The sequence below is a fragment of the Telopea speciosissima genome, chromosome 2, assembly GCF_018873765.1.
Source record: "Telopea speciosissima isolate NSW1024214 ecotype Mountain lineage chromosome 2, Tspe_v1, whole genome shotgun sequence".
Classification (NCBI taxonomy): domain Eukaryota; kingdom Viridiplantae; phylum Streptophyta; class Magnoliopsida; order Proteales; family Proteaceae; genus Telopea; species Telopea speciosissima.
This window is the reverse complement of record NC_057917.1, coordinates 78,261,458-78,289,371: the sequence shown is the minus strand read 5'-3', so window position 1 is coordinate 78,289,371 and position 27,914 is coordinate 78,261,458. Positions and strand designations below refer to the sequence as shown.

The window sequence follows — 27,914 nt, the reverse complement described above, 5'->3', positions numbered from 1 at the left end:
TAGTCATAGTTGTCAAGGCGTTGCCTAGGCATCTAGGTTCATTGTACACCTTGGTCGCCTTGCTGGTGTCACTTTGTGCCCAGGCCCCCTCCAACGCCTTGTGTTGTTTAGACGTCATGACAACTATGCATCTATAACTTCCTGCACCGTGATTGATCTATTCCCCCACACAGTCAAATGCCAAATAATACGAGGAAAGCTGTAACTGAAACCAAATAGATAAACAAGTGAAGTGGTATTTGCAACACTAAGCTGTAACATGGGAGAGGAGCAGCACTTTGGGGGAGAGGGTAGTGAAGTGGTATTTGCAATCAAAATCTGGCTATTCAATCGGTTTAATTAACATTGTAGACAAGGATAACACATTCCAAAGTTAATCTACATTAGAAACAAATTCAGCACACAAATACAGGGAATAAATTTTTTTAATAGAGCTTAGAATTATCAATGACAGCTTATGCAGTCTTCAGTTGGGCTAAAATTCACCTTTCTATGGAGGGGGTGAGGCTCACTTCTTTCCACCCCCTGAAACATTGAATTTGAAAAATATTATATCTCCATCTTGGACCACGTATGTCTTCCCTTCCTGTCTATACTTCCCTCCAGCCTGCATAGCATAAGGATGACAAAACTAATGTTTAGTAACTGACATCTGAAAGATCAGAACAAAAGTAGACAGATTAACAAAAAAAAATTAATGCATAGTTTTAAGTAGTTAGAGAGAATCAATTTATTGAAGTACCAATGGCCATACAACTTGAGCAAAAGTGAGAAAAACAGGCAAGGGACAGACCTTGAAACTTAACTCATCGCAAAGTTTTATTGTTGGTCTCAAGGCACAGCCTTAGAGGTTAATATTCCTTGAGATTCAATCCTTTATGTATGGGTGAATCATAGTTGTTAAGGCGTCGCCTCCAGGCGCCTTGACTTCGCCTTGATTTTTTAGTGTCGCCTTGGTTGCTTAGGCGACGCCTTGTCGCCTTGTTAATATTTTTACATATGATTAAGTCAAGGGTAATTTAATTGTTTGATATATCAAAACATTTGGACAAAATGTGCCTTATTCAATTGCAGTTAGAAACAAATGTATGAGTAAAAGCATGTTCTATATATTTTAACGATTATCTGAAGTGTCAAGCTCTTTCTGTATGTGACCAAGGTACCTTAAGCTCTACTCCCACCCCAATTTTGTTAGAATACTGTGTTTAGCTCATAGACAGTTACTACTTCCCCCAATGAAAAATTTGTGAATCTGCCTAAAAGAAATATTCAATGAAAAAGATGTGTAAAATCAATTTAAGCAGGATTTCAGACCAAAAGAATATACCTTAACAGCTGTTTCACTACCCAGTTCCTTTAGATCATCAAATTTCATGACCTGAAAATTGCCACAAAGACAAAGTTAGTACAGGTCAATTCTATAGTTATTAGTTATACAGTCCCATACATCCACAAGAAATTGAGGATTCTGGGTTAATTGTGAAAATTTTCAGGAAACAACAAAAATTAGCTTCAGCAAGGTACCAAATTGCCTGAACTCGTACTCTTATCTATCATTATCACAGTATATATTATGATTTATTTCTCATAACTCGTTATTCACCCACTTAAATATGAGAACTCTAAATCATTGTCCGTCTCAAATATATCCATCATTTCATTTTCCAAAGGTCTGAAAATTAAATCTTGACAGACATTGTAGGAATGCTCCGATTGGAAAGTAAAACCCCATCACCTGCAAGGTGGACACGGCTTAGGGAGTATTGAGCATTTTAAGCAAATACGTTGCAGATCTATTCAAGACTTCTCAAATTGTATTATGAAGGCTCCTCTTCTCTTTCCATCACCACACACCTGTCAAGCACTCAAATTCAATGGGATATTGCAGAGGAACCTCAATGGTTTTAATCCAAGAAACACTAGAGTTTGTTAAAACTATTTAAAAAATTAGTTGAGCAACCAGCCTTTCAGTTTTTGTCTTGCCGGAGGTTGAACCGGGCTAAACAAGAACAAGGGCCTGTAGATTTTGGCTTGCTCTGGTGTTACAGAAGGAGGCAAAAGCAAAAATTAAATATGGCCAGTAGTAAAGAAAATAATTCCAACATTCCAAGCCAACAGTACTACAGGTTCCAACATTTTCTTCAAGAATGAACATTGTAAAGAATACAGGGGGAAAACTGATCGCCAGAAGGAATTACCTCAGCACAAATGAAGCCCTTCTCAAAATCGGTGTGGATAGCGCCTGCAGCTTGAGGAGCTTTCGTTAGGCGCCTAATTTGCCAGCATTTAACCTGAGCAATTTGTTGTCAAATAACTTGGTCATGCAGCCAATATAAGAAGCTTAGACGCTCAAGATGGCACAATTGTGATAATTAACTTGGCATGCTAGAAATTTATATATATAGTGCATCTGGTTGTCACCAAGTAGGTGAACTAAGAAGTTGTAAGTTGTGACCTCACTTTTTTTACCTCGTCTTACTCCTAAAGGTTATTTAATGCAGGGGTAATCTTATGATTTTACATGGACAGTGACCTTTCAACTTATTTAAAAATGACATAATGATAAGTCACTTTCAACTTATTTGAAAAACCTTTTTTACGTATGACTAAAATAACTTTTGGGAAAGACAAGGGGCAAAAAACTAATGTTACAATCTTGTTGTAACCAACCTTAGTTACAACAAGATTTTTTTTTTGTGTGTGTGTGTGTAACCTACTAATTTCTAACACTTCAAAATGAAAGGAAATAAAAAAGAATTCAACATAGAACAGATTCTGACGCAGACGGAATATTAGATCTGAAATAAGTGGGTAAAAAAATAGAATTAAAGAGGGGGAAAAGGTAACCGTAGGTGATGGAGAAGATGAAAGATCAGATGAAGTTGCCGGTTTAATGGATGATGGTGTAGGTTCAAGAGAAGAAGAAGAAGAAGATAGGTTGAAGTTAAAGAAGATAAGGGATAGAAGGTGGTCAAACACACCTGCTGATTTCCAAAGCAATCCAATATTCAATTCATTCTTCAAATCTTCCTTTCATTGTTGGATTACATGAGTATATAAAGAAAACAAAAATGATTCTTGGACTCGAGCATTAATCACCTAGAATTAACTCCAATAAAGCATTAAATTACCTAGAAACTAATACCAAGTAAAATTAATTACTTAACTCAAACTTTTGGACTCTACACAGAAACTTAAAAGACCCAACTTGAAAACTGAAAAGTCCAATTAAAGCACCTAGAAAAAGAAATCAACTCATTAACTAAGCCTAGGAAAATGAAAAGACACGTTGAAATATTAAGACACCTTAAGAAAATTAAACTCATGTCCGTCGACCTCATGGGCTCCACCAGCAATAATATCATAGGGACTAACCCTGGCCAACTTAACCCATGGTTGGGCTTAATTGGGACTGGTTCTTGGCCCTGCGGGTTGGTCTTGGACCAGATCCGTATGGATCTACATCAACTCTCCCCTTCTTTAAAGAACTTGACTCCGTCGAGTTAGGTCTCGCTCCCAAGATTCTTTTGTGGATTGATAGCCGATGAGGTGGTACATGGCTTGAAGTGGTCGATTGTGAGGTGAATCCACTGGAAGAGAGAAGAGGTTGAATTATCTTAGAAAGAGAAAATTGTCGCTGAGGCATATCTGTCAATTTGTGTGGTGACATCAGGAATGTATGGCCTCCTTGTTTGACTTGGATAGTGTTCCGAGCGCCATCATATAGAATTTCAGCATTTCGTTACCAGGATCTTCCTAAAAGAATGTCATAATGCCTCAAGGATGTGACTAGGCAAGGCACTTGATACTGTAAGGACCCAAATTGTAAGCACACTCGGACTACGGCAACGGCCTCTTCTTGGGTTGTAGGTCCAAAACCTCGCACATGAGGTTGAATCAAATCAGCAGAGATGAGGTTGGCCTCTGCGCCAGTGTCAACAATTGTATGGACAGCTATAGAATCAGCACCATGTAACAGAATACCTTTCTGCCGGAAGAGAGGAGCGCAAGAAGTAAGAACAGCAGAGTGAACTTCAACCTTGTCATTATCATACTCATCTTTGGCTGGAAGACCTTCACAAATCTCTACATCATCTTCTTCAAGTTGTTGCTCAACGATATTTAAAGGATGGGTCTTCTTTGGAAACTTGCTGCTGAAATGACCCTTGACACCACAATGGTTGCATACAATATTCTTCATCCACACGTTGCCTTGGGAAGCTTCTGGCTTCCTTGCCTCAACTTGGTGTGGGTCTAACTTTTTTTCCTCAAGACTAGGGGTAGATCTATAAGCAGGAGGAGTCTTGTACATGCTCTTCAGGTGTCTTGGCATAGGCAGCTGCTATATCAACATACTAAAGTCGGTATTAGCCAACTCTAGCCGAATTTCAGTATCTAGCCCACTGATGTATCTCATGACTCTGTATCGGTCTGTCTCCATAAAGTGACACCTTGAAGATACCTTGTGGAATTCTATAGTATAGGTCGCCACATCTTGATTTCCTTGGTGGAGATTCAGTATCTTATGGAAGAGATCCTTCTCAATAAAAGGAGGAATGAATTTTTCATTCAAGATTTGCTTCATGACCGCCCAATTTGTAACTGGACCAAGGCACCTGATAAGCCTTGAATGTAGAACATCATCCCACCAAGAACAAGCATGCCCAGCGAATCTGGTGAGGATGAACTCACACTTCTTCTCGTCCAGAAAGTATTTATAGGCAAAGATCCTTTCAACTTTGGTTAACCAATCAAGAAAAACCTCAAGGCCTTTCTCGCCATCAAACTTTGGGACTTCAATCTTGATGCCATAATCCTTATCAACAAATTGTTGAGTGACAACTTGAGGATTTGTTGGATCAGGATTGGATGAAGATGACTCCAGTTCAGGTTGTTTTCTGGATCTCTTCATGAAAGCAAAAATTCAGCCATTTGCTATTGATTTTCTTCAATGAACATATTGAACTTGGCTTCATTCTTCTCTTGCTTCTCAGCAAGTTCTTTATAATACTTGAAGAGCTCAGGATTGGTGATATGTTGCTGCACTGTCATGGTTGAGATCTAACAACAAGTGTAGGAACTTTTGGCTTTGATACCAATTTGACGCAGACAGAATATTGTATTGACAAAATACTGCATGTAAATTTCCCCAGGAATATAAAACCATGACTTAACAGCCTAACAAACCATCTCAGCTCACAGCATAGATTAGAGCATACCAAAAGAAGGCTCCATGTCCACCTAAAAATGCCAAAATGTAACCAAATTAAATTTATTAGGTGCGTGGAGTAATTTGAAGACAAAAGGAATCCATCCTCAAATTGTGAATAGGGTCATCCAGAGAAAAAAAACAACAAACTATCAACTAAGTGACTAACAGCACATTACAGTTGAGATACCTCTGAGACTGAGATCCACACTGCAACCTCTTATTTATTTATTTTTTTCTTTTAAATGAAACCCCACAGCAACAGCATCAAAATGTGATGTGATCCCGACTGCAACATCTCAACTATCCAGCATTTTTTGAAAACTTATGAAACCCATCATTCAGCATCATTAACAAGTAGTTTTTTTTTTGGTTCTAACACATTTCAAAACAGAACCTCATAAGTGTTGCCTGGATTCTTTCCTTTTTCCCATCTCTTCTTTTCCTCGAGGATCATCACACGTCACTAATGGAATTTCTACACATTGGGAACACTTGTGACCAATTGGAATAGTGTCCTCTCCTTAGTGGAATCTGAATGTAGAGAACCCTCCTCCTCCTCCTACAGTCCTACCCTTCTCATCCAATTTCATATAGTACGTTCCTTGTCCAAATCTCAATAAAAAATCACTCCTACTTTTTATAATAATGCAGATACAGAGACACACCTTCTCACTATTTCTTATTTCCTTTTGCTCCCAAACTCCTAAATACATGAAATTCTTCCTCTTCTTATCCTTTGATGGTCCCAGACTTCATCAGTGTGAAGTGAAGCATCAACTCATCTTCATTCTCCTCAATAATGATTTCGTACAACATTCAGTGTTCTCCTTGATGGAATCAACAAAAATTTCAATTAGCTCACTGGAGCTGGAACTGGAACAAGAAGAGCCCCTTGAGAATTTGTACAAGCACCAACCCTTGGCTGCCCTCAGATGCTTATCAGGTGATAACCCTCAAACAACTCTCCGGAAAAAAATACTTCATCGGTAGATATCTCAAGTCATTGGTGGAACCCAAATACATCCATCCTCCCCAGCATCATTGTTTCCCCATGGCAGTGTGAGGGAGCGAGCATAAGTGGTGCAGCCATCTTTCATGTTGTAAACTTGAGGCTGAACATCCCTCCCAGATGGTTAAGGGTTTTAGCTAGAGGTTTTGCAGCAGCATCTGTCAACATAGACCAGGAATTAGCATCCCAGGTTGATGACTGGTCAAGGATCCTTAACTCTCAAAGATCCACCAATAAGTAAGGTTCAAGAACTCAGTGCTGACACTAGTTTCGACCAGCCAGAAATCGAGCATTCCGAGGTTTCGACCATATCTCGGTTGAAATCTAGTACTTTCTCCAGCCCAACCCGAAACCTTGGTTTCGAGGTCCAGAATTTGGTTTCCCGATTCTTGTTGTGCTGCCAATTTTTTACAATTTGAACTCAATCCATGCATTAGTTTCACATAGAAAACACTCAAAATAATACTTGTGGTTTGACCCAAGTTTGATAGTGTATATTGTTCTTGGACATGGTATCGAAAAAGGTTTGATCAGAACATAACTCCTTTCCAACAAATCCAAGATTTCTTAAATCTGATTTACATTGAAGGAGTAATGTTCTGGTCAAACTTAACTTGGTGTGCATGAATGCTGTTTGAAATCGCTCTGAACGGAAATAAATTTTTAGACATCAAAACAGATGAATATTTTACCGATCTTTTGGTTTTGGGTAAACTTCTTGTACACCCCCCTAAGGTTTGTCCTGTTTACATGTACACCCCATTGTTTTTAAAAACTTGCTTACAGACCCATGGGACTGACGGTGTTAGTTTTACAATGTAAAAGACCAAAATAGCCTTTGTACATCTTTAATAAAGTAGCCAAAAGTAAATAAGGAATCGGAGAGGGAATATTCCCTCTCCTTCTTCAAATTGCAAAACCAGAAACAAGAAATGGAAAACCCATTTTAGGGTTCAACAATTCCACTACCGCATCTTGCGGCAGCCAAACCAGAGGGCCGGCGAACTCAATCCCTGCCTAAGAAGCCACCGTCAGCGGAAGGAGAAGGTTGGGGTCGGATACGCCCACGGTATGTGGAAGGGACACGGTGGCGGCGATGGCAGAGACCTTCCACTGCCTTCGTAACAGGAATTAACTTAGCTAGTTTTGAGTCTCCTGTCTCAGACAGCAGCTCGTTGTACATGACATGGCGGCAGAAGTTGGAGACACCAACGACCACCCCAGGTTGCCATGTCCCTCTCAGACCTTCCTCAAACTGCCTCACCTACGCAACAATAATCAATCCAGCACCATATCAGCTCAATTTAATCTATATGTAGACAATGCAGTAAAATCAAACAGAATTTATCTTCTAAAAAGAGGAATGCATGATGATCGAAGTTCCCTATTTATCTGTTTTAACAGAATATAAACATCAATAGTCTCAAACCTCATAACGCCTAAGAAGAACAGAAGAAGATGACAATAATCTGTAGTTCTAAAATGTGCATAACGAAAAGATTGAACCTATGGATCCCATTTCGAAGTCACCAATATGAAGTTCTTGAGTTCCACTCAGTTAATTACCAACCCCTGTTCCAGAACCCAGATCTATTTCCATCTCAGCTTGCAATAACGATGGACTCTCTATCCCGGTATTCCGTCTTTTTACTTCTTCTGCTCTTTTCCTGTTTTCTTAATGTCATGGCGGCCAAGCAAACCTACATTGTACATATGAAGCATCACCATAAGCCCTCATCCTTTGCCACGCACCACGATTGGTACACTGCCGACCTTCAATCCCTCTCATCCCATCCTTCCTCCCTTCTCTACACCTACACCACCGCCAACCATGGTTTCGCCGCCTCCCTCAACCCTGACCAAGCCAAATCCCTCCACCTATCCTACTCTGTTCTCAGTGTGTGCGAGGACTCAGTATACCACCTCCAAAATACCAGGATTCAAGAGTGTTGCTGCAGATTGATGTGTATAACAGCAGCAGCCATGATTTGAGCCATGGTTGTGGTTCACAGATTCTCCATAGAGTTGCAGGTTACTTCTTCAAATTCGATTTTTTTTGCTCCAATAGATTCTAATTTATCCAAAAGGGTATTATCATAGTTATCAAGGCGGGAAAGCGACCATGGCGTTTTAGAGGGGCAAAATTCAAGGCGACACCGCCATGGAGCCCGCCATGGCGTCCAAGGCGACCAAGGAGCATGAACGCCATGGCGTCGCCATGATAACTATGGGTATTATGGTAACTCCTATAGCCATAAGGGTATTTTGGCCTTTTAGGAAAATATGGCCTGCTGACATCATCACTTAACAGGTTCACCCAAACGGAATGGGTATTCCATGAGTCCCAGGGGTCTGTAAGTAATGTTTTAAAAAATTATGGGTGTCTATAAGTAATTTTTTCATATTAAGATTTATGGAATTGTTAGATTTGAGAAAAATCCCAGTATTTAAAAGTTGAAAATTGCACCTACCGCCAAAAATCCAATTTTTGTTCTTTTCCTTTTAGAATTTGATTTTTTAACTATTTTTATTGGATTCAAATAGGGGTTATTTGCTTATTTATGAATAATATCTTAAGTAATTTCCACTTACTTAAATGATGTCTGGAATTAATAAGTGCTTGTCTTGGTTTCGAGCCAGGTTTCCCAAGTTTCGATGGGGATAAGTGAATTTATATAGGTGTTCAATCAAAACTTGCGAAATTACTGAAAATGGCCAAAACAGTGTCGAAACCACGCGAAACCACCCTTGGTTTCATCTCAGTTTCGCAAGACAAAACTGCCAATTTCAATCAAGTTCTTGAACCATGCCAATAAGTGAATTGTTACCAGACTGCTGCCAAAACCTCCTAGATCTTCTGCTTACCAACAGTTGTACGGGAACAAATCCAATACCTGCTCTAATCGGATGTATTATACAGAGCAATCTGCTTATGTCTTTAATGGGACGGCATTGTATAGAGAGAAATTTTTTCTTTTTCTTTTTTCCCTCTATACAATGCCATCCCATTAGAGCAATATACTACTGAAATTTAGAATTCACCTCTTAACGGTGTGATTATCAATACATTCCATAATTTGACATGAAACTTTAGATTAATGACTTGATTTTAGGAATACTCTTTCCAGTTAATCAAATGTCTGTGCATGCATTTGATGCTGAAAATAAACATGCCATAAACGTTTTTATATACTACCGCAAAAAATCAGAAGACAAAAGCAAGAATGAATTTGCAAGTCAGTGATAGGTTGATAGCCAAAAAATACAAAACAAACTTTTTCCAGAAAGATAAGGAGAAAGGGACAGCTGACACATGACAACAGACCAGGGGGGAAAAAAGACTTACCTCATCGGGTCCCGCTGTGAAAAAGTAGATGAGATTTATAGCTGAAAAACCAGTCTTTATGATTTTCGGAAGGGCACTGTATCAAAAAAGAAACCAGAGTTAATAATTTCAGATGTTTAAATGAAAGAGCTGCGTCCAAAAGTAAAATAACATCAATGATATATTCTGTTCATATTACTAATGCTGTGATCACTTCAATCTGGTGATCAATTGGCCGATGTCTTCACTAAAGGGATTAGTAGTGAGGTGTTTCACTCTATTTTGTTCAAGTTGAGCATGTGTGATATATATGCACTAACTTGGGGAGTGTTGTAATTTGGGTTTTTTGGATAGTCTCGTAGTCTTATTCTACCCTAAGGGTATACTTGTTATTTTCTCCTTTATTATAAATAGAAGTTGGCTGTGATCCCTAAGGACACACGTCATTATTCCCCCAAACATTCTCATCACACGGGATAGCCCAATCCTCAAACTTGTGTGCCACTAATGCATAGTCCCAAAACCTCTACCTTCCGGCAACACGCCATGCTAGTGCCTTAAGCTGAACATGGTCCCCATCAGTAAGTCAGTAACCAAACCTACAAGGAAACACTCATTGCCCAATGCCCACTTCGTCTCTTGAGTGCCCCACCCACGGAATACCTGTGCTACCGATGCATGCTCAGCCAGGCCAACCCCAGACAATTCCTTGTTGTGGCAAGCCACAATACCATGCTAGGATGCATTGGCACCGAGGGTAAGGCACACCACCCTTACTCAAGGTAGCATTTCACCCTTTTCCAGAAGTAGACATCAACTACCCCGAATAATCATACTGACATACTTCCAATAGTCACAAGGCTCTTCCTCCATAATGTCAACATGATGCCACGGTGTTATGGCACGCCTTGTGTCAAGGCCAAAGCCATCATTGATCCACAATGCACATGTGCCAACAGTTGGGCCATGACAGCAAGCTATGTTAGAACCATAGTTGTCAAGGCGGCAAAGCGACCCAAGGCATTGGAGGGGTGTCTAAGCACTTAGGCGACAAGGCACACATCTAGGAGTCACCTAGGCGACCAAGGGGCCCCCAAGTGTTATTTTTTATTTTCCCCTTTTCTAACATTATTTAGTATGTTATAATATTTTAGTATGCTACAATAGATACCTTATATCATAAAAAATCAGCATTAAGCCTCCTCAAGTCATCAAAAATAAACATTAAGCCACATTAAGTTACATCAAGTCATCAAAAATCAACAGTAAGCCACATCAAGTCGTCAAAAATCAACATAGAACATGAAGACAACAAAATTGAAGAAGCAAGCAATTGGAAGTTTGAAACAATCAAACGTATATTTGGTTTATACTGTTCTTAGAAAATATGATCTTATCTATAAGTAATTAAATTGTTCTCGATTTAGAAAAATGTTCTTGTTCTCTAAGAAGTTTGACTAGTTAGATGATTTTATTTTTAAATGAGACTTTTAGTATTAGGTAGAGCACAAAACCAGCTTTCCAACAAATCCAAAATTGCTTAAATCTTATTTATATTGAAGAAGTTATGTTCCGATCAAACCTTATTTGGTATGCGCGAATGCTGTCAAAATCGCTCTGAATGAAAATATTTTGGGTAAATTACACGTCACCCCCTGGTTTTCAAATAAAACTCAGATCAACCCCTAGTTTTTGAAAAAACTCAATTCACCCCCTCTATAGTAACGGTGTTAATCTGCTATTAGTTATTGGTATGAAAGGACTATTTTACCCTTGTACTAAAACTTTAGAATTAAATTTACAATACTACCCTTCATCTTCAACATTGGTCCAGGGTAGTTTGGGGATTTAAATTTATTTAACTGGCTAACATCACTTGACATCATAAAACTGACGGTAGGGATTAATTTGTCATATTGGGGTCTAAACCAGGAGGTGATTTGAGTTTATTCAAAAACCAGGGGTGACGTGTAATTTACCCAAATATTTTTTTAGATATCAAAACAAATGAATATTTTACCGCACTTCTGATTTTTAGCAATGTTTTACCATATTAAGAATTATAGAATTTTTAGATTTGAGAAAAACCCGAGCATTAGAAAGTTGAAAATTTTACCCACCGTCGAAAATCCAGTTTATGTTCTTGAACTGGGGGGTTGACTTTTTATCCTTTAGGAATTTGATTTTTTAACTATTTTTATTGGATTCAAATAGGGGGCTGTTTGCTTATTTATGAATAAAATCTTAAATAAAAACATTTACTTAAATTATATTTGGCATAAATAAGGGTCAATACCAGGTTTGATACCAAATAAAACAGTGCAAGGCGCCTTGCAATAAGGCGGAGGTTGCCTAGGCCCCAACAAAACCGCCTAGACGCCTAGGCGACACCTTGACAACTATGGGCAGAACAGTTCTGACCCTCAAGTGAGATCTCACACAAATTAAATCTATCAAGAAGAAACTTAAAGATTAGATTGACAACCCAATGTTCTCTACAATCTACTCAAGGATTGCTCAAAACAGCAATCAGGAAATTTATAAAAAAGGAAAAAAAACAATTGCAACTGACAGACGGTAGGATGGAAAAGAAAAGGACTCAGGATACAACAACCTAGGATTTTGGTCGCCCAAGGAAGGATAATCTTTGCCTAGGATCTGAAGTCAAACCGATTAAGGATGGCAATTCAGTCAGTCAGTTGTGTCTTGTATTAACACCAACAGCAAAACAAAAGGAAGACAATTGCTGAATATAAGAAGGAAGCAACAAAAAAGAAGAAGTTCAAGCAGAGGAAACGAATATGTAACAGAAACTTAAGGAAGAGTGCAGATCTGTAAAGATAGAACCTGAAAGGATAGCAACTTGGATCAAACATGGATAGACAAGAGGGAGGAACCAGTACTCACGACCAGCAACCAGCAGGTAAATCCAGTCATCAAATTCAATTCAATATTCTATTCTATTATCGATGGAGTACATGCTGGTTTAAATAAAGAAAATAAAAATGGAAGTTTCTAATCGTAGGCTAAAACTAAAATAGAAGTAAAGTCAAACTCTTATCTCCTACTTACTCCAATGATTTTATCAACAAGAAAAAAGGAATTTACACCCCCCCCCCCCAAAAAAAAAAAAAAAAAACCTAATTAACCCTGCATGTAACTGAATCATGGTGATGTCAAAGTGGTGCTTTCAGCGGCTTCTAAATCAGGTTTGAGTGCCTTGGAGGTACCTTTCTTTCATTACCAAGCCACAAGGGTCAAGCTCTCAGGGGAGTCTTCTATTGGTTAGAAGATGAGATCAACAGATTCAGTAGCTGACAAGCTTGCTAGGGTGGTGTAAAAATGAAAGTTTTTGCATTTAGGGGCTTCCACAAATATGTAGTGCTCTTTGTGGTCTTTGCCTTGGGCTACTTCTTATTGTTGTATCCTATTTCATGTATCCAATTTTTCCAATTCAACAATAAAGTTTTATGTAATCAGGCAAAAAATAATCGCAAACATATGTACTAAGATTTACTTTAAAACATAAAGGAACTATTGACTCAAAAGTTAGGGGTGTAATCAAGTTGATTGTTTTCAAGTAATTTTTGTGGGGAAACCTATATGGAGACATTTATGTTTCTCTAGCATAGTTGACCAATTTCTCCCAAAAGATTATCTGAAAATATTTATCAAAAAAAGAAAAAGAAAAAAAGATGAGCAATTGATCTTATCATATGGTGCAGAGTGGAAAAGTCACACAGGGGCACCCTAATTCACACCAAAAAAATTGATGTTGCCAGAGTTCCTTCCAATCGATTACCAATAACAACTCGACAGGTTGAAAATTTGAACTGACCTTTGTAGCTTGTTCTCCTCACAATACTTTTTAACTTCATCCTCTGGCATATCTGTAAGCTTGCTCTCCAAAACACAGCTGAAAGGGATAATTGTCTCACCCCCATGCTCTTGTACCCTGAAAGATTTTCCATATAAAGATGATTTGAATTTTTTATATGTTCTTAATTCTCTATGGTACAAAACTAGAGAAAAAAATAGGCTAACTTTTTCTACATAAACAAGCCAATTGAAGCTCAAAGGTACTGGTTCCATACTTTAGTAGGAAGGTAGTCAAGGTACTGGTTCCATACTTCAGTAGCCCATGATACCTTAGGTTATAATAGATAGAATTTCAAACCATGTGGTTAAAACATCTTATCTAAAAGGTCAGTCTAACGAATATTAAAATTGCAAAACAGCTTCATATGAACTAACATATCCAAACCAAAAAGGAATATAGCACCATAGTTTTCATGCCGCACCCCATGGTCAGGGCCAATCAGGGTCAGCCCGGCCTGGCCCAACCCTGAGGGCGGGTCAAGATTGGATTTTTCCAGCCCCCAGTCAGGGCCGAGCCGGGCCTGGGCCCAGCTAAGGGGACTCAGGGTTGGGCTGCAATTTTAAAAAACAGGATCCAACCCGACCCCTGTTGCAGCCCTAGGTGAGACCATTGAGACACTAACACTATATCAGAGATGTATATGGTTCTTTGTTTAGCAAGTGAATTATTTGTATTTTGATTTTTATTCTAACAAAAAAGAGTATTTGTAGTTTGACAGAAAATGCCACCTGAACATGAATTGGACCAGAGCCAAAGAGGAACGGGAGAGTTGGCTGGTCGGTCAGAGCTGGAGATTGGAATCTTAAAAGGATTTTGAGGATAGGGGGATGTCTCTATTGAATAGGGATTTGCAGAAAGAAAAGGGAAAAAAAGCATAGAAAAGCAAGAGGTCCAGTAATTATTAAGTTTTGAAAGGAAGAAAGAGAAGAGATAGTAAAAAGGAGAAAGGGGTGGTGACTGATGAGAGATGACAAGTAAGACGAGATGAGATTCCCTTTAATGAAACGATGTCATCTAAAACTACTTTGGTGAGACAAAGGAAAGGTCTCTGAGATAGAGAGAAGAAGCTTTTGGTTTAAATCTGAATTTCCAATTCAAACATGTTAAGCAGAAGAGATTTTCATACTCTCACAAACTTTTGTTTTAAACTGTAAACTCCCTTCTCCAAGTAATGTACCTCTGTTGTTGTAACAATAAATTTCAAACATTGCAAGAAAGGGTGACAACAGCACAATAGAATTTAATTCATTCCACCAACTATATCTTTAAAAAAAACAGTTCAAACACAATGAGTATTTACAATTCGGGAAAAAAATTAAATATCTAATAGAATAGGCCAGGATACCAGAAAAAAGAGAGAAGATTAGAAGAAAAAAAATTCCAGAACTCAAACACTGAACATACCAGGCATGGATCTTGGGCAAGAACTTATTCTTCTTTCTCTGATAATCTTTCTCATTCATGTTAACCTGTGGATGAAAAAAATCAAGCTCTAAACCTACATTCTTTGGACTGTAGAAAGGGCAGAAACTAAACTAAAAACTGAAAAGAAAAGGGGAAAAAAAAAACAGAATCTAGAAAATTGGCTTGGGTCCAGCCTCTCAAACTTTGCAGTTGCTGCCTTCACTTTGCATCTAGAGCATTTCTGTGCAGGCAAATAGCTGAGATCTAGTGATCTACTTTAGTATATAGTGTTTGTGTTACTATAAAGTGTTTGACAAGTTATTTATGGGCTAAAACAGCTATTTAGAAAGTAGTTCAAAAATAGGGTAATCTTCCACAGCACGATAGGGAGTGAAGTGGATTGCTTTCACTATGATTTTTTTGCCCATTCTTTTCAATCATGTTATTCATTATGGTGAGGATAGATATAGGAATTTTACAAGCTTCATCTCCCTTTCCCGGGTCCATTAGTTGGGCCTATACTCTAGCCATCAGGCCTTATAATGCAGGCCTCATTGGTCCCCATTGCTGGTCCATATTACAGCCAAAAGGGAGGACTTGATAGGGGCAGGCCTGGCCAACAGTGGCTGGATCTTCCTTCTCTTCAAGCATCACCGTCCCAAATCATTATCCCATCTTATTGTTCTGTTCATATATTAGTATTCCTTTTTCTTTTGTTCCTGACTAAAAAAAAAAAACTTAAAAGAATGGGCTCTGTCTCTCCCTGTGATAACATAACTTACCAAGTAGACAACAGGTTTGGCAGTGAGCAATTGAAAAGTGTTCAAGATCTCAACTTCAGCAGCTTTCCAGTCACCTAAGCGAACATCTTTCCCCTCCTGAAGCCACGCTTTCACCTATAGGAAGATGGAGAAAATGATGTAAGATAGGAAAAATCTGAAGTTCCAAGCTCAAATGGAACATTTCACAACAAAACAATTGCATATAGCTGTATTAGAGAGAGAAATCTAAGTTCAAAGCCTCAAATTGAACATCTCACCATAAAACAATTGCATCTAGCTGTACTAGATAACTATATAATAAATAGCAGCAGAAACATCAGCATGCTTTTCATAGCAACAGCATATACTTGGTAACAGATTAAATGCCTTCAATATGACCTCCCATTAACTGAGAAATCAAATCAACCCTGTAAATAGTTCACAGTCTAGCTAGACCAGCCTTATAAGAGTTGGCCACACTCGGCAACTAGAGTTCATTGAAACAAGATTGCCATTCAAGGAGCCAAGGACCAGATTTCTCTAGTGATATAGTAAGTGCAATGGAACCATAGATAAAGACAAACATCCAAACAGATAACAACTAATCAACCAATAAACTTCATTCCAAATTAAATTAAAAAAAAAAAAAAAAAAAGAATCAGAAATAATGCTATAGAAATGGTATTGTTCAGTATCTAACCAAGGAATATAAAGATTCAAACAGTGTATTACACAGACATGCTGAAAGAAAGACAGCCAGGAATTGTTGAGACACAAACCTTATCACAGCACTCATGTTCAATCTTCAACTGTTTGTCATTGCTCCTTTTCATGGCTTTTTCAAGATCTTCCACTTTCCTCTCCATGAATTCCATATCCTACATCAAGCCAACATAGACATAAGAAAGTGAATAGACAAACTACTGAGAAGAATGTGCATCCATGACTCCATGTTTATGGGTAATAATAGCAACAAAGTCACTAAATTACAGTGTCTGGCCCAATAAAATGGCTGTAGAAGCGAACATCATGCCTGAAGGATTATCTACTGGACAAACTAATAGAAGTGTGTCTCGAAGAAGCCAAGATAGAGAACCAGAGTTTTTTCCAGTGCAATGCAGAATTGATCTATTCATTATTATGTGCAGGGGTGTTGACAGGTGAACCTTGGCCTCTTTCTTTAATCTTTACTAGGGTCGACATTAAGCCTGAACTGGCTTGGCCTATTATTGGTTACAACCATAATTACATGGTATCAGGAAAAGTATATTACAAGACTGCAACAATAAAGTCCACTTGGTCAACCCCCCCCCCCCCCTCCAAAAGTCCAAACACAGCCAAACAAAACCAAATTACAAAAGGGAGGGAAACTATGACAGCAAGAACTAAATTACTCAACGATGAACCATATCCGAAGTTGCACTATCATCTTTCATCAATCCTTATTATCTTTTTTGGTGATAACCATACATCCTTACAACCACCTATGCCATTCAGTTACCCTTTTTTAAGTTGGCTCAATCCACAGACAACAACAATTGAGGCATCCCCAGAGATCAGCAACCTCCTTCCTGATGGTATAATCAGCAAACCCGAGATACAGATTAACCAAAACTTCCATCCCAATCTGCCTCTACTGCTTTAAAGACGCAGTAAAGAGCATAAGGTACCGGAGATGAAACATTAACCAAAATAGAAGTTGAAATCTGACAATCGGCATGCCTTCAACCCATCATCTCCTCCAATATCCAAAACCTATCTGAATCATCTGAATATTAGTCAAGGAAACCCCCTCCATATGATCAAATGCACTTTTCAAGTCATTTTTGCAAAACACACCCCCCGGACCCACCAAAACTCCAATTGAAGCACATCTCAGTACACTCATTTCACTAAGTATCACCAAAGACGGCCTCACACTCAACAGATGCACCTTGGCACCCCAATTGTCCCCTTATAGTGACATACTCCAGCCATACTTTGCAAGTCACAATTTTCAAAACCAGACTGTATATTAAGCAGGAAATAGTTCCATTTGTAATTTTTTACTGATGACTTCCAAAGTTCCAATAAAAATCGGGGAAGGCTGTTAATGAAAACCTTGATCTCTCTCTGACACAGATTGAGATTAGAAAGAAAAGGAGGATAGCCTACAGTGGGCTTGGGTTGTTCTTCGACCAGCTCCTGGGCCAAACTAGACCAAAAATAGATCTTACAGTTTGGTATTCTAGTCCAGCTAAGCAGCCAAATTGTGGGAATTTACGAGAAGATTGTCGATCAATGAGTTGTTGAATTTCAAGAGGGAAAACATCAGGCCAAACAGCTTGTGTAAGAGATCTTCTTGTGGGCCCAGCTGTGAGGTTGAGAACTGAGATAACTTGTGGGTCAGATTCTATATCCTAAGATCTTATTTTGTCTAATCTTTAGTAATATCTTTTTAGTTAAGATATTGTAATCAGGCAGGAGCAGGACTCTTACTATAAAGTCCACCTGCCATTTAGATAGTTTATATTTGTAATAGTTTCTATTTTGAGAAGTCCTGAGCTTTAAGGAACTCTCCAACCAATACAAGGAAGGTTACCTTTCTTCTATTTCCTTAAGGGTTGAGTGGGAGGCTCTAATAATATCTTCCTTTATCCCCAACCTTTTCTTCTTCAATTCTGTCCCTGCGAAATCAAGTGAGTATTTGATGTTTATTTCAGCGCATATATCACTGTTTAAACGATAATTGAAGACCTTCCCAACTGTGCTTCATATCTCATTCAAAACTGGAATTACTATTGGTTTACTGCTATCAAACCTAACCTGTGGTTGTCGGTTTTGGTGCTCTTTTGCTGCAACTATAAAGTGGAGATATTTATAAATTTAATCATTGAGTCTCTGAGGTAGTTTGGAGTTCATACCTAGCAACCTGATCCTTCCATAGGCCAAAACTTGGCCCTTATGAGATCTGTAGTTTGGTTGTTCTTGATGGCTACTAAATTCTGGAAATTCTAAGATTCGATTTTTATCCAGCCATTTAACAATCTATAGAACCATGGATTTCTGTGGAGTTTTAGGAAGTTGTTCCACTATACCAGCCCCATACTCGACCAGCGTTTGGGATTGATCCGACCTGCTGAGTTGTTGCTATTTAACTTCCCTATACTGGTTTCTTTTCTACTCTGCTATTCTGCCGCGGGGGTTCCATAACATGTTGTTAAGCTAAGTTAGGATCCATTACCCTCCAAAGTTCTGATACCTGCCAAGGTTGCGTCCTCAAACTTCCTGACAAGCCAAGGTGACCCTCAAATCAATAAAGATGAGAAAACACCGTCACAAAAGAAGGTGTTACACTACAACTTTACACAACAAAGAGAAAAGATTTCGAATTGCAAGCCAGTGAACACAACCCAATGACATAGATTACTGGTCTGCTCCCAAGGCTATGGATGCTTCCAAGTTCTAACACTCAGATATGCATAAAAGAACCTGGAATTATTATATTCACCCAGAAATGTGCATGTTACGAAAGAAATTCCCCAATTATAGAAGGTATCAAAATGTGTAAAAAATTTGTTTGGGATGACATTCCTGTTTTCAAAAAATGGAAAACTTAAAGAATCCTAAATGAGATTAGCAATACAATAAAGTGAATATTTGGGCAAAGAATATCCCCCGACTGATCCTACCAAAAACAAGAATATATATAACAATCACATTAAACTCACTCAATGACCTCTTCTTTTTTTTCTTTTGGGGGGGGGGGGGGGGTAGCGTGAAGGGAGAATAAGTGCTTAAAGGGTTTGGAAGACTAATATAGTAATATCTGTTACTACATTCTGTCTGGAATAGAAAGAGAGTAGCCATATGCTACCTCTAGCTGTTAGAATAGGTGTCCATGGCCAACAGGAACTACATCAACAATACAGGCGCCATTGGACAAAAGTCAATTTCAAAGTTCGAGGAATCGTTATAATCCTTTCATCCGGGCGCAGCGCCTAAAAAAGAAACAGAAATGAGATCTATCGGAGAAAGGACTGACACGTAAGTGGAATGGTTTCGGTAATTAATTCCCAGTCGGTCTAGTCCAGCAGCATTTCCTGAGTTGATGGATTTATTTTGGATGGATAAAAGGTTATTACAAGATGCTTCCCTTCGTCTTATCCTATTTTCTCTTCATTCTCGGATGTGGCCAAGGGAACAAGCAATGGAAATACTAATATCTGTTACTACATTCTGTCACGAATAGAAAGAGAGTAGCCATATGCTACCAGATAGATGTAACTAATCCGCATCAATATAAATAATGAAAATCTAGATACTGTAAGCTAAGAAATCATGAACCAAAGTAATGTAAGACTAGAACCCGAAGAGGTCTAATTCCAGGCAGGATCAAATAGAAAACCCTCCAATAAACAAGAAATCATACGAAGGAACCAAGAGAACAATGGGAACTAAAATCATATGAGGGAACCAAGAGATCAATGGGAACTAAAATTATATGAGGGAGCAATTTCCTTGGTTGAAGTAACAAATAAAAACAAACAAATTTGTAACCTGTTGAAGCAGCAATGATCTTGATGTGCTAATCTTCAAGAAATCAATGTGACAATCAGTTGACAGAAATCCCAGAAGCTTATAGCACTCTTGAACTCGATTTGACTGAAACTAGGGTTTATAATCAAGAATAGATGGAAGGGGATGGGGAAAGGTGGGGTTGGGCATCTCACCCATCCTATCTCAGGATTTTCACAAAGGCTAAATCCAATATTTCATTAATCAAATTAGCGTACAATGCTGGCCTCCTTTACAAACTCATATAGAAGAGACACTAAAAAGGAAAGGCCTAACCCAATCCTTAACTAATAAGGTAGCCTAAATTGACTAGGAAAGTCAAATAATAAAGAAAACAGACTCAAAATAAGACTCTAACTAAACTAATGAAGTAAATCCCGTTTTCCTACTTTCTATCCACATTTTAGGCTCATTAAATTGGCCAATTACAAAGTAAACCTATGGGATCAAAGTCCCAATGCATGTATGACCCAACCCAAAGTTTATTTTCAATAAAATAAACCCTTTATGTGACTTATCTACATCACAATGTTTACTCATACACAAGAAATGGAACAATAATAACTGAAAGAAAAGAATGTTATGCTATTAGCTATATCACAATCATATATCATCTGCATACTACAACAGTTCAGGTATACCTTCAACCGTAGTTCTTCACCGATAATCTCCAAATCCCTCACAGGATCCACAGTGTCATCAACATGAATAATATCTGGATCTTCAAAAGCTCCTACATAATAACTTATAAAGTAAATTTCTTTTTTTTTTTTTTTTGTCGTGATAAAGGAGAACATGCAAAAATTAGACAGCAATGTTAAAAGTCCAACATATGTGCGACCTTAAAAGAAATTTGTCCAATAGAATATTGCTTTGATCACAACAAACTTGAATAACCAGCTTAAATTCATGCTTCAAGTCAATATTGACAGCGATATATTGTACATAATATCCAATATTGCAATAACATAATCCAAGCTGGAATACCAATATTACGGATGTAAAGGGAAGAACAAAAAAGCCCTATAGAATCACAATTCACCAAAGTACACTGACTAACCAAGATAGTCACCTTATGTTTTTCAAATATTCTTCTGTTCCTTTCAGCCCATATAGTACAGCGGGTACAAGCAGAACAAGCATCCCAATGCTTTTATTACGAGGAGACAACCCAAACCATAGAGCCTTTCCAGTTTGAAAAAAGACTTCGATATCAATAGGTCAGACCCAAAACTGTGTGAAGTGTTGTAGGACATGATCCCAAACTTTCCAAATTAAAGGATAGGCCAGCAATATATGCCAAACAGACACCCTCTAAATGTCACAGAAAGGGCATTGATTGGAAATAGTCCAGCAAGATGATATGATCTACGTCAAATTTCTCATCTTTGCAAACTGTCAAAGGAAGAATGCTACTTGGAATTTTTAATCCACATGATTCTGCAACGGAGACCTTCGTGTGTTCAGGTAAAACGGATTTATATGATTCAGATTGGGAAAACTAAAAGAGCCAAGGGTCAGCCTAAGATGCCTCTAAGAGAAGTTGTGAGGAAGGACAAGCATAGCTTAGGACTGGTAACAAGTATGAGTCGTATGACTTTGAATAGAGCTGAATGGCAAAAGGCAATCCATGTAACCGACTCATTTAGTAGGGATAAGGCTGAGTTGAGTTGAGATGCATTCTACATCAGGGACAATTTAAGTCCGTGCTTCCTTGGTGCTGAACTACGACAAAGATATCATGGATTTAACAGTAAGCAGTCCATATGAAGATTCTTTCCATATCCAATCATTCAGAGATGTTGATTAATGACAAAATAATTCTTTTTTTTTTTGTAAAAAAAATAAGGCGTACCGAGTGCACGAGGCTCCCGCCACTGCGGGGTCTGGGGAGGGCCATAATGTACGCAGCCTTACCCCTGCTTTCAACAGAGAGGCTGTTTCCAGACTCGAACCCGTGACCATTTGGCCACAATGGAGCAACCTTTACCGTTGCACCAAGGTCCGCCCTCAAATTGGTGTGTGATCATAATCAAAAGAGAATATGGCCATAGAAGACTTATTAGCTTTTCCATCAGGTTGAATGGCTTGGAAGGAGAAAAATGAGATGATTTTGAATGCAACATGCAGTTGAGAAGCAATATCAGACCTATCTATTAGTATGTTTTTCTAAATGCATTTAAACTTCCAACGAAAACGTAAATCTGCTAATCAGGTGGCTGATGACTTTGTCCAAAGATGTGCCATGGAGATGATATTCCCTGATGACTGTAGTTGTTGTTGTTGTTGTATACTTCTCTGTACCCTTCTTTCAGTTTATAAATAAACTGGTAAGCATAAAAAATTGAGAAACCCAATGATTGGGGTTAAATGGGTAATAACTAATAAGCTTCATGTTTTTTTGGTTACCAATTTTGACTGGATTCTGAAGGAATCAGATTTTATGTGTTAGCCGAACGTAGGATGACATATATTTTAAGGTTCCTTTCGCACTGTAACTTAGGACAGTTGATCAGTTGCTGATGAGCTCGATATAGGGGGTTAACAGGGACTTCTTGTACCTAGGTTCCAATTGCTCAGTCAACTGTTTGGGCTCGCTGGCTTTGGCCTTTTCGCATTGTTGTTGCTTCTGTAGTATACTTTGAGTTGTATCTCTTATTCTTCCAATGATACAACCTGTTTGTTATCTTACCCCCACCCAAAAAAGGTACATTTTATCATATAGCATTGCTGATCATGCTATACTAGTTTTTATATTCAAGGCTCTTTCCATCTCAAGAGTGAGGAATTATTGACCAACAGCATTGACCTTAACTAAACTAAGCATTGTCTCAACTATTTGGGATCAGATACAAAAAACAATTTCACCATTACACATTACTTAGATCATACCTACGCTTACCATAAGCTACAAATTTCATCTATCACTACTTCAACTCAGGTCCACTTTGCCATTAACTTGTCCTTGTAAAGGCCATCAAAATCCACCATATTGCTCCTAATTGGTGCAGTTAATGATTTTCATTGTATTACTCCACAAACTCAGTTGAGATTCCATCGGCTTGTCACTTGTTAGTGTTGCTCCCAGATTTTGATTAATGCATTGATCATTGATCAACATAAAAATTGCTAAGAATCGCAAGGGTCTTTTAATACGTTCTTTCTTACTCAAGGGCTTATGTGTAAATACATATAGCTGAGTCCATATCTTGTAATTATTACAAACTTGGTCTTATTAACATAGTGACAGCCAGCCAGTTAGACTACTTTTCTATTCCATATCAGACTGCTCTTTTCTCTCTAACTCTTCTCTTGCGCAAGTTAGGTATTGAATATTCTTGGTTTTATTCTCTCACAAAATATCCCATAAAAAATACTTATCAATTCCAGATAATAAGGTGTAGAAGAGGGTACAAAACCTAAGAAATAAGCACATTTTAGTGAAAGTGATATCTGGAAATAATGCAATGTTAAGATCAAAATAAGAAAGCAAAACTCAACTCACTTAAAACATGGAAAATTCCATCAACTGCACGAATATGGGATAAGAAGCTGTTTCCCAATCCTTGTCCTTCATGAGCACCTCGAACTAGTCCAGCTATATCATGGATTTCCAAGAAAGCAGATACCTATGCATATTCACAAATTTTAAATACAAAAGAAACAAATAAGATATATGATAACAACTACAGCAAAGGTATAAAAATGATATTTGCATACATTAAAATAAAACCCAAGGATTTTATAGTAATAAATCAAAATCCAAAATATGCCATCCTTCCCTTTAGGCTCGTGATGAAGGTAAGCAAGTCATATTGGGGATGACAGGCCAGGTAGAAGATATATTCCACCTCACATGCAGCCAGAAATTGGAAGCTGCAGGTTTCAGCTTCACGTTAAAAGGTCTAGGCTTGATTAAGCCTTCTTTAAGTCCCAATGGCTTATATGGGTGTTAGGCTTTGTATCCATAGGTATTTAGTTGTAATGGGCCTAAATTATAAGAAAATAAATATCTTCTATGGTTGATCTTCCTAGCATAAAACCAAATTGGTTATCCGAAATATTAGTTTCTTATCTCAGGCAGGTTTCAAATACTCTATTCCATAACTTCATAGTACAACTCAAGTTTTATTCTTCTATAGTTATTACAGCTTTGAATAACACCTTAATTTTTATAAATTGGAACCAAAATGCTTCTCCTCCATTCATCTGACATTTTTTCTTGTGCTATAATCTTATTAAATAACTTAGTTAGCCAAGTTTTTCCATAGATTCCTAAGCTCTTCCACACCTCTATTGGAATATCATTTGGACTATTCTTTTACCTATTTTTATTTTCTTTAAAGTTGCTGATGCAGCACCAAGTGCCCACATCCGTAGGGAGAAGAAGAAGAAGAAGAAGAAAAAAAGTCCTGAAATTAGGGCTTAGTTTGGGAGCCATAGCTTAGGTTTGCATTCTAGTATTTTTCCATTCCATAGTTTATTTTTCTGTTTTTTAATTGAACCGGTTCCAATTGGTTGCATCCAATTGGTTCAATTTAAGTTATTTAGTTAAATGTCTTTTAGTTTAAGTTAGTAGGGTCAATTAGATCTTTTTACTTTAAGTTTTAAGTTATTTTATGTTTAGCAACACCCTTCCACGATTTTTTAAGGATGTGATTAAGTTGTATTAGGTTTTGGCCCTTGGCCTTATTATAAATAAAGTAAATTGTGGGAGACTCCCCCACAGTTGAATATTTGTAAAAAAAAACAAAAAACAGAATTGTTGGCTGCCATTGCTGCTGCTCCTTTGCTCCTTGTGAGTGTTACTTTGTGGTTCTATCAAGAAGAAGGGTAGGTGGATTTCCTACGACTCCTTACGCCGTGACGGCTAGGAGGATCCTCTACAGTTGGAAGGTGGTTATATCCTTGTATCACAGAGCTGCTGCCTCCATTGAAGATCGTCTTCAACCAGTAAGTTAGTTATTTAGTTTCATTCATCCCCTTCTTGTTCTAATCCTCCATCCCAAACCTACTCCATCCCAATCAATTCCCATAAACCCTAAATCATCTAAGTTCTGTCCAGCCCTATTTTATCAGTCAAATCCCCTCAAATTTCAGACATAACATTCTTACAATAAACCTTCCACTCGACCTAGCCTGCTGCCCCATCCCCAACAGCTAAACCCTAATTCCCTCTCTTCTTTGTAAAACCTAAATTCAACCTAAAACCTGTCCAGACCTAACTAGCCATCCAATTCAACCCAAATTACAGTTGAATCTCCCTCTCCCTGCCAGTGATACTCGACCAGAATCCCAGCCCTAAAATCCCATTAAAAACCCTAGTTTCAGCCAAAATTCTAAAACCCAAAACCCTAACCCTAATTTTCTGAAATTCAATTTTTAGTTAAACATCATCCAAACCTACATTATTAGACTCCCTAAAACCTGCCTAGTAAAACCATATAAGAATTACCCCATTCCCCCAAGCCTAACCCTAGAAATTGACCTAAAAACCCTAATTCTGCCCATTCGAACCAGCAGCCCCCTTTGAGATCCTGTTGCTTGGCCTCTAATAGGATCCTTCTCCTATTTAGAGCTACATTAGTTGCCTTCACTTCAGACACCTTAATTTTTCGTATATATCTAGACTTGTGGTTTCCTGATGTTTATTGCAACCTTCTAAAAACATTGTTCCTTGTATTGTTGTCATTTAGTAATTGTAGAAATAGTATTTCCATCTCTCTTTAACATACTCATTACTTACTAATAATTTATCATCTTCACTTTTAATACATTTATTATGGTTGAAATCTCTACTCTTCCATTCCCTCATTTTAGATAATTATAGATATCTTTTTCCCCTTCCTTTGTGCTCAAATTGTTATAGATATCCTCATATTTCTTAGACCTTGCTTTTCCTACTATCTTCTTAGCTTCATTTCTAGCAAATATTATTTTCTTTTCCTTTTGCTGGCCTATTAACCCTAACCCTTGTCCTTACCAAAACACTCACTTCAATGTGAAACAGATTGATCCCTCACAAAGTTGGGTATCAACTATGCTGACTAGGTTGATGAGCACATTAAGAAATAGAAATAAAATGCACTAGAGATTTTACAGGGTGCAGGCACCCATAATGAACTGAGTTTATGTGCATAAATCAGAAACAGAACTGTTATAAACAATTCTATGATGAAGTCATTGCTGAATCAAAAAGAAAATTTTAAAAAGCACTGCAGATATTACCGTTTATCACATAATTATAAGGATAGTTATCCAGGTAACAATGGAAATCTGAGCTACATTTTTATATATTTTTTTAATCTAAATCGTGTGTTCACACTCAAAGTTGGGAGAGTGCACAGTAATGTCTAGAGTATCGGTACACATACATGGACATACATGGGATGTGTGTCAACAGAAAAGGGGGTATTTGATTGAATTAAACTCCAAAATTTGGCACACGGCTAATCTAGACCATTTCCTCTCTATCCAAAGGTTGGAACAGACATATCATCAGTTCACGTGGCAGAATAGATGCTTTGTGACATTTAGAAAAATAATAAACCTTTGTGATAATAAGAATTTGCCTAATTACAATTATGAATATAAGGACATATATTTATGGATCACCCTTACAAGTAGACGAGAGTTGAAAGATTCCCTATAACTACAACACACATAAACTTGAATTATTTTATGGGCTAAAAATGACAAGAAAATCAAATGTCCATTGATCAATAATAAAAACTAGTAAAATATATCATCATCCAACAGCCGACCTGAGATTCAGAAGCTTCAAACACATACCTCACTCTTGGGCTTGTACAATTGACAAAGCCATTCAAATCGTTCATCTGGAATATTGACCCTGGCCTCATTAGGTTCGATTGTACAGAAAGGAAAATTTTCCGCTGGTATTGACAACTTTGTAAGTGTGTTAAAAAGAGTGGATTTTCCGACATTTGGCAGTCCAACCTGCAAAAATTGTTTTTGAGAAGGAAAAAAAAAGGCATGTAAGTATCTCATCACACAAGAGCAGCAAAGAGAAACTGACAATATAAGCTAGATAGATCGCCCTTCCTGTCTGAGAAATGGACTTTTTCAATCAACTAAGCTTCCTTGTACATGCATATCAATCAACACAGAAAATCTCTTATTTCAACTCAACCAATAACACTAAATTAAGCTGTATCAGCCGAATGGAAACGAAGATAGAACCAGAACACTAGTGGCAGTTAAAGTCCAGCATTTTTGCATATAAAACACAGAACCAGATCATAGACTGGACCTCCAAACAGAACTTCGCCAGAACACACAAAATTACGCAGTACCGACAAAGAACGTCACTTAGCTTCATGGATTACATGATATTGATACTTCAGAAAATATCCAAAAAGAGTTCTGAAACATACGATTCCAATCTTCAGGTGAGAAGAAAACCGTCCCAGGATCGGTCGCTCAGCTGGAGCATCCTTCTTAGCAGCCTTTGGAGGCATTCTCGATATGATAAGAGATTAGGTAAGCAGCTTCAAGTGAGATTTCTACGGATTTCAGCCGTTAGTGTTTCGTGATTCTCTTTCACAGTTTTTCCGCTCTGGTTTGCACTTCGCAGAATTACAAGAACTGAAAAAATGAAGCTCGAGAGTCTGGAATGTATTTATAGCTAACCCTAGTGGCGTTCTCGCAGTCCCGCGTCGGCTTAACGCTGGCGTGGTAGAGTCACTGCGCAAAAGATGATGTAAATTGTAAGGTGTGCCCAACTTCCAAACACATGGTGAGTC

The 27,914-nt window shown here is 38.0% G+C and overlaps 1 protein-coding gene across 2 annotated transcripts; it reads right to left on the bottom strand.

Annotated features, from left to right (window-relative positions):
* Nucleotides 1–53: 53 nt before the first annotated feature.
* LOC122649595 (obg-like ATPase 1) lies at nt 54–27,844 on the bottom strand. 2 transcript variants are annotated; one of them, XM_043842803.1, is made up of 13 exons: nt 27,546–27,844; nt 26,941–27,108; nt 23,654–23,777; nt 20,790–20,881; nt 16,371–16,469; nt 15,613–15,726; nt 14,831–14,895; nt 13,385–13,501; nt 9,568–9,643; nt 2,199–2,291; nt 1,328–1,378; nt 487–607; nt 54–199 (listed from the first exon to the last, which is right to left on the bottom strand). In XM_043842803.1, the coding sequence occupies exons 1-12, from the start codon at nt 27,627–27,629 to the stop codon at nt 509–511; spliced, it is 1,182 nt and encodes a 393-aa protein (XP_043698738.1). In that variant the 5' UTR covers nt 27,630–27,844; the 3' UTR covers nt 54–199; nt 487–508. The 2 variants fall into 2 exon arrangements, with proteins under 2 accessions (XP_043698738.1, XP_043698739.1); XM_043842804.1 differs by lacking the exon at nt 54–199 and having other exon boundaries at nt 348–607.
* Between the last annotated feature and the right edge of the window lie 70 nt (nt 27,845–27,914).

Bases quoted from the DNA above. Each gene is read 5' to 3' on its own strand.
- LOC122649595 (XM_043842803.1), bottom strand. From the start codon at position 27,629: ATGCCTCCAAAGGCTGCTAAGAAGGATGCTCCAGCTGAGCGACCGATC. The intron at 15,727-16,370 runs GTTTGTGTCTCA...ATCTTCCTATAG, and splicing joins AACATGAGTGCTGTGATAAG to GTGAAAGCGTGGCTTCAGGA. The intron at 14,896-15,612 runs GTAAGTTATGTT...TTTCATCCACAG, and splicing joins CCAAACCTGTTGTCTACTTG to GTTAACATGAATGAGAAAGA.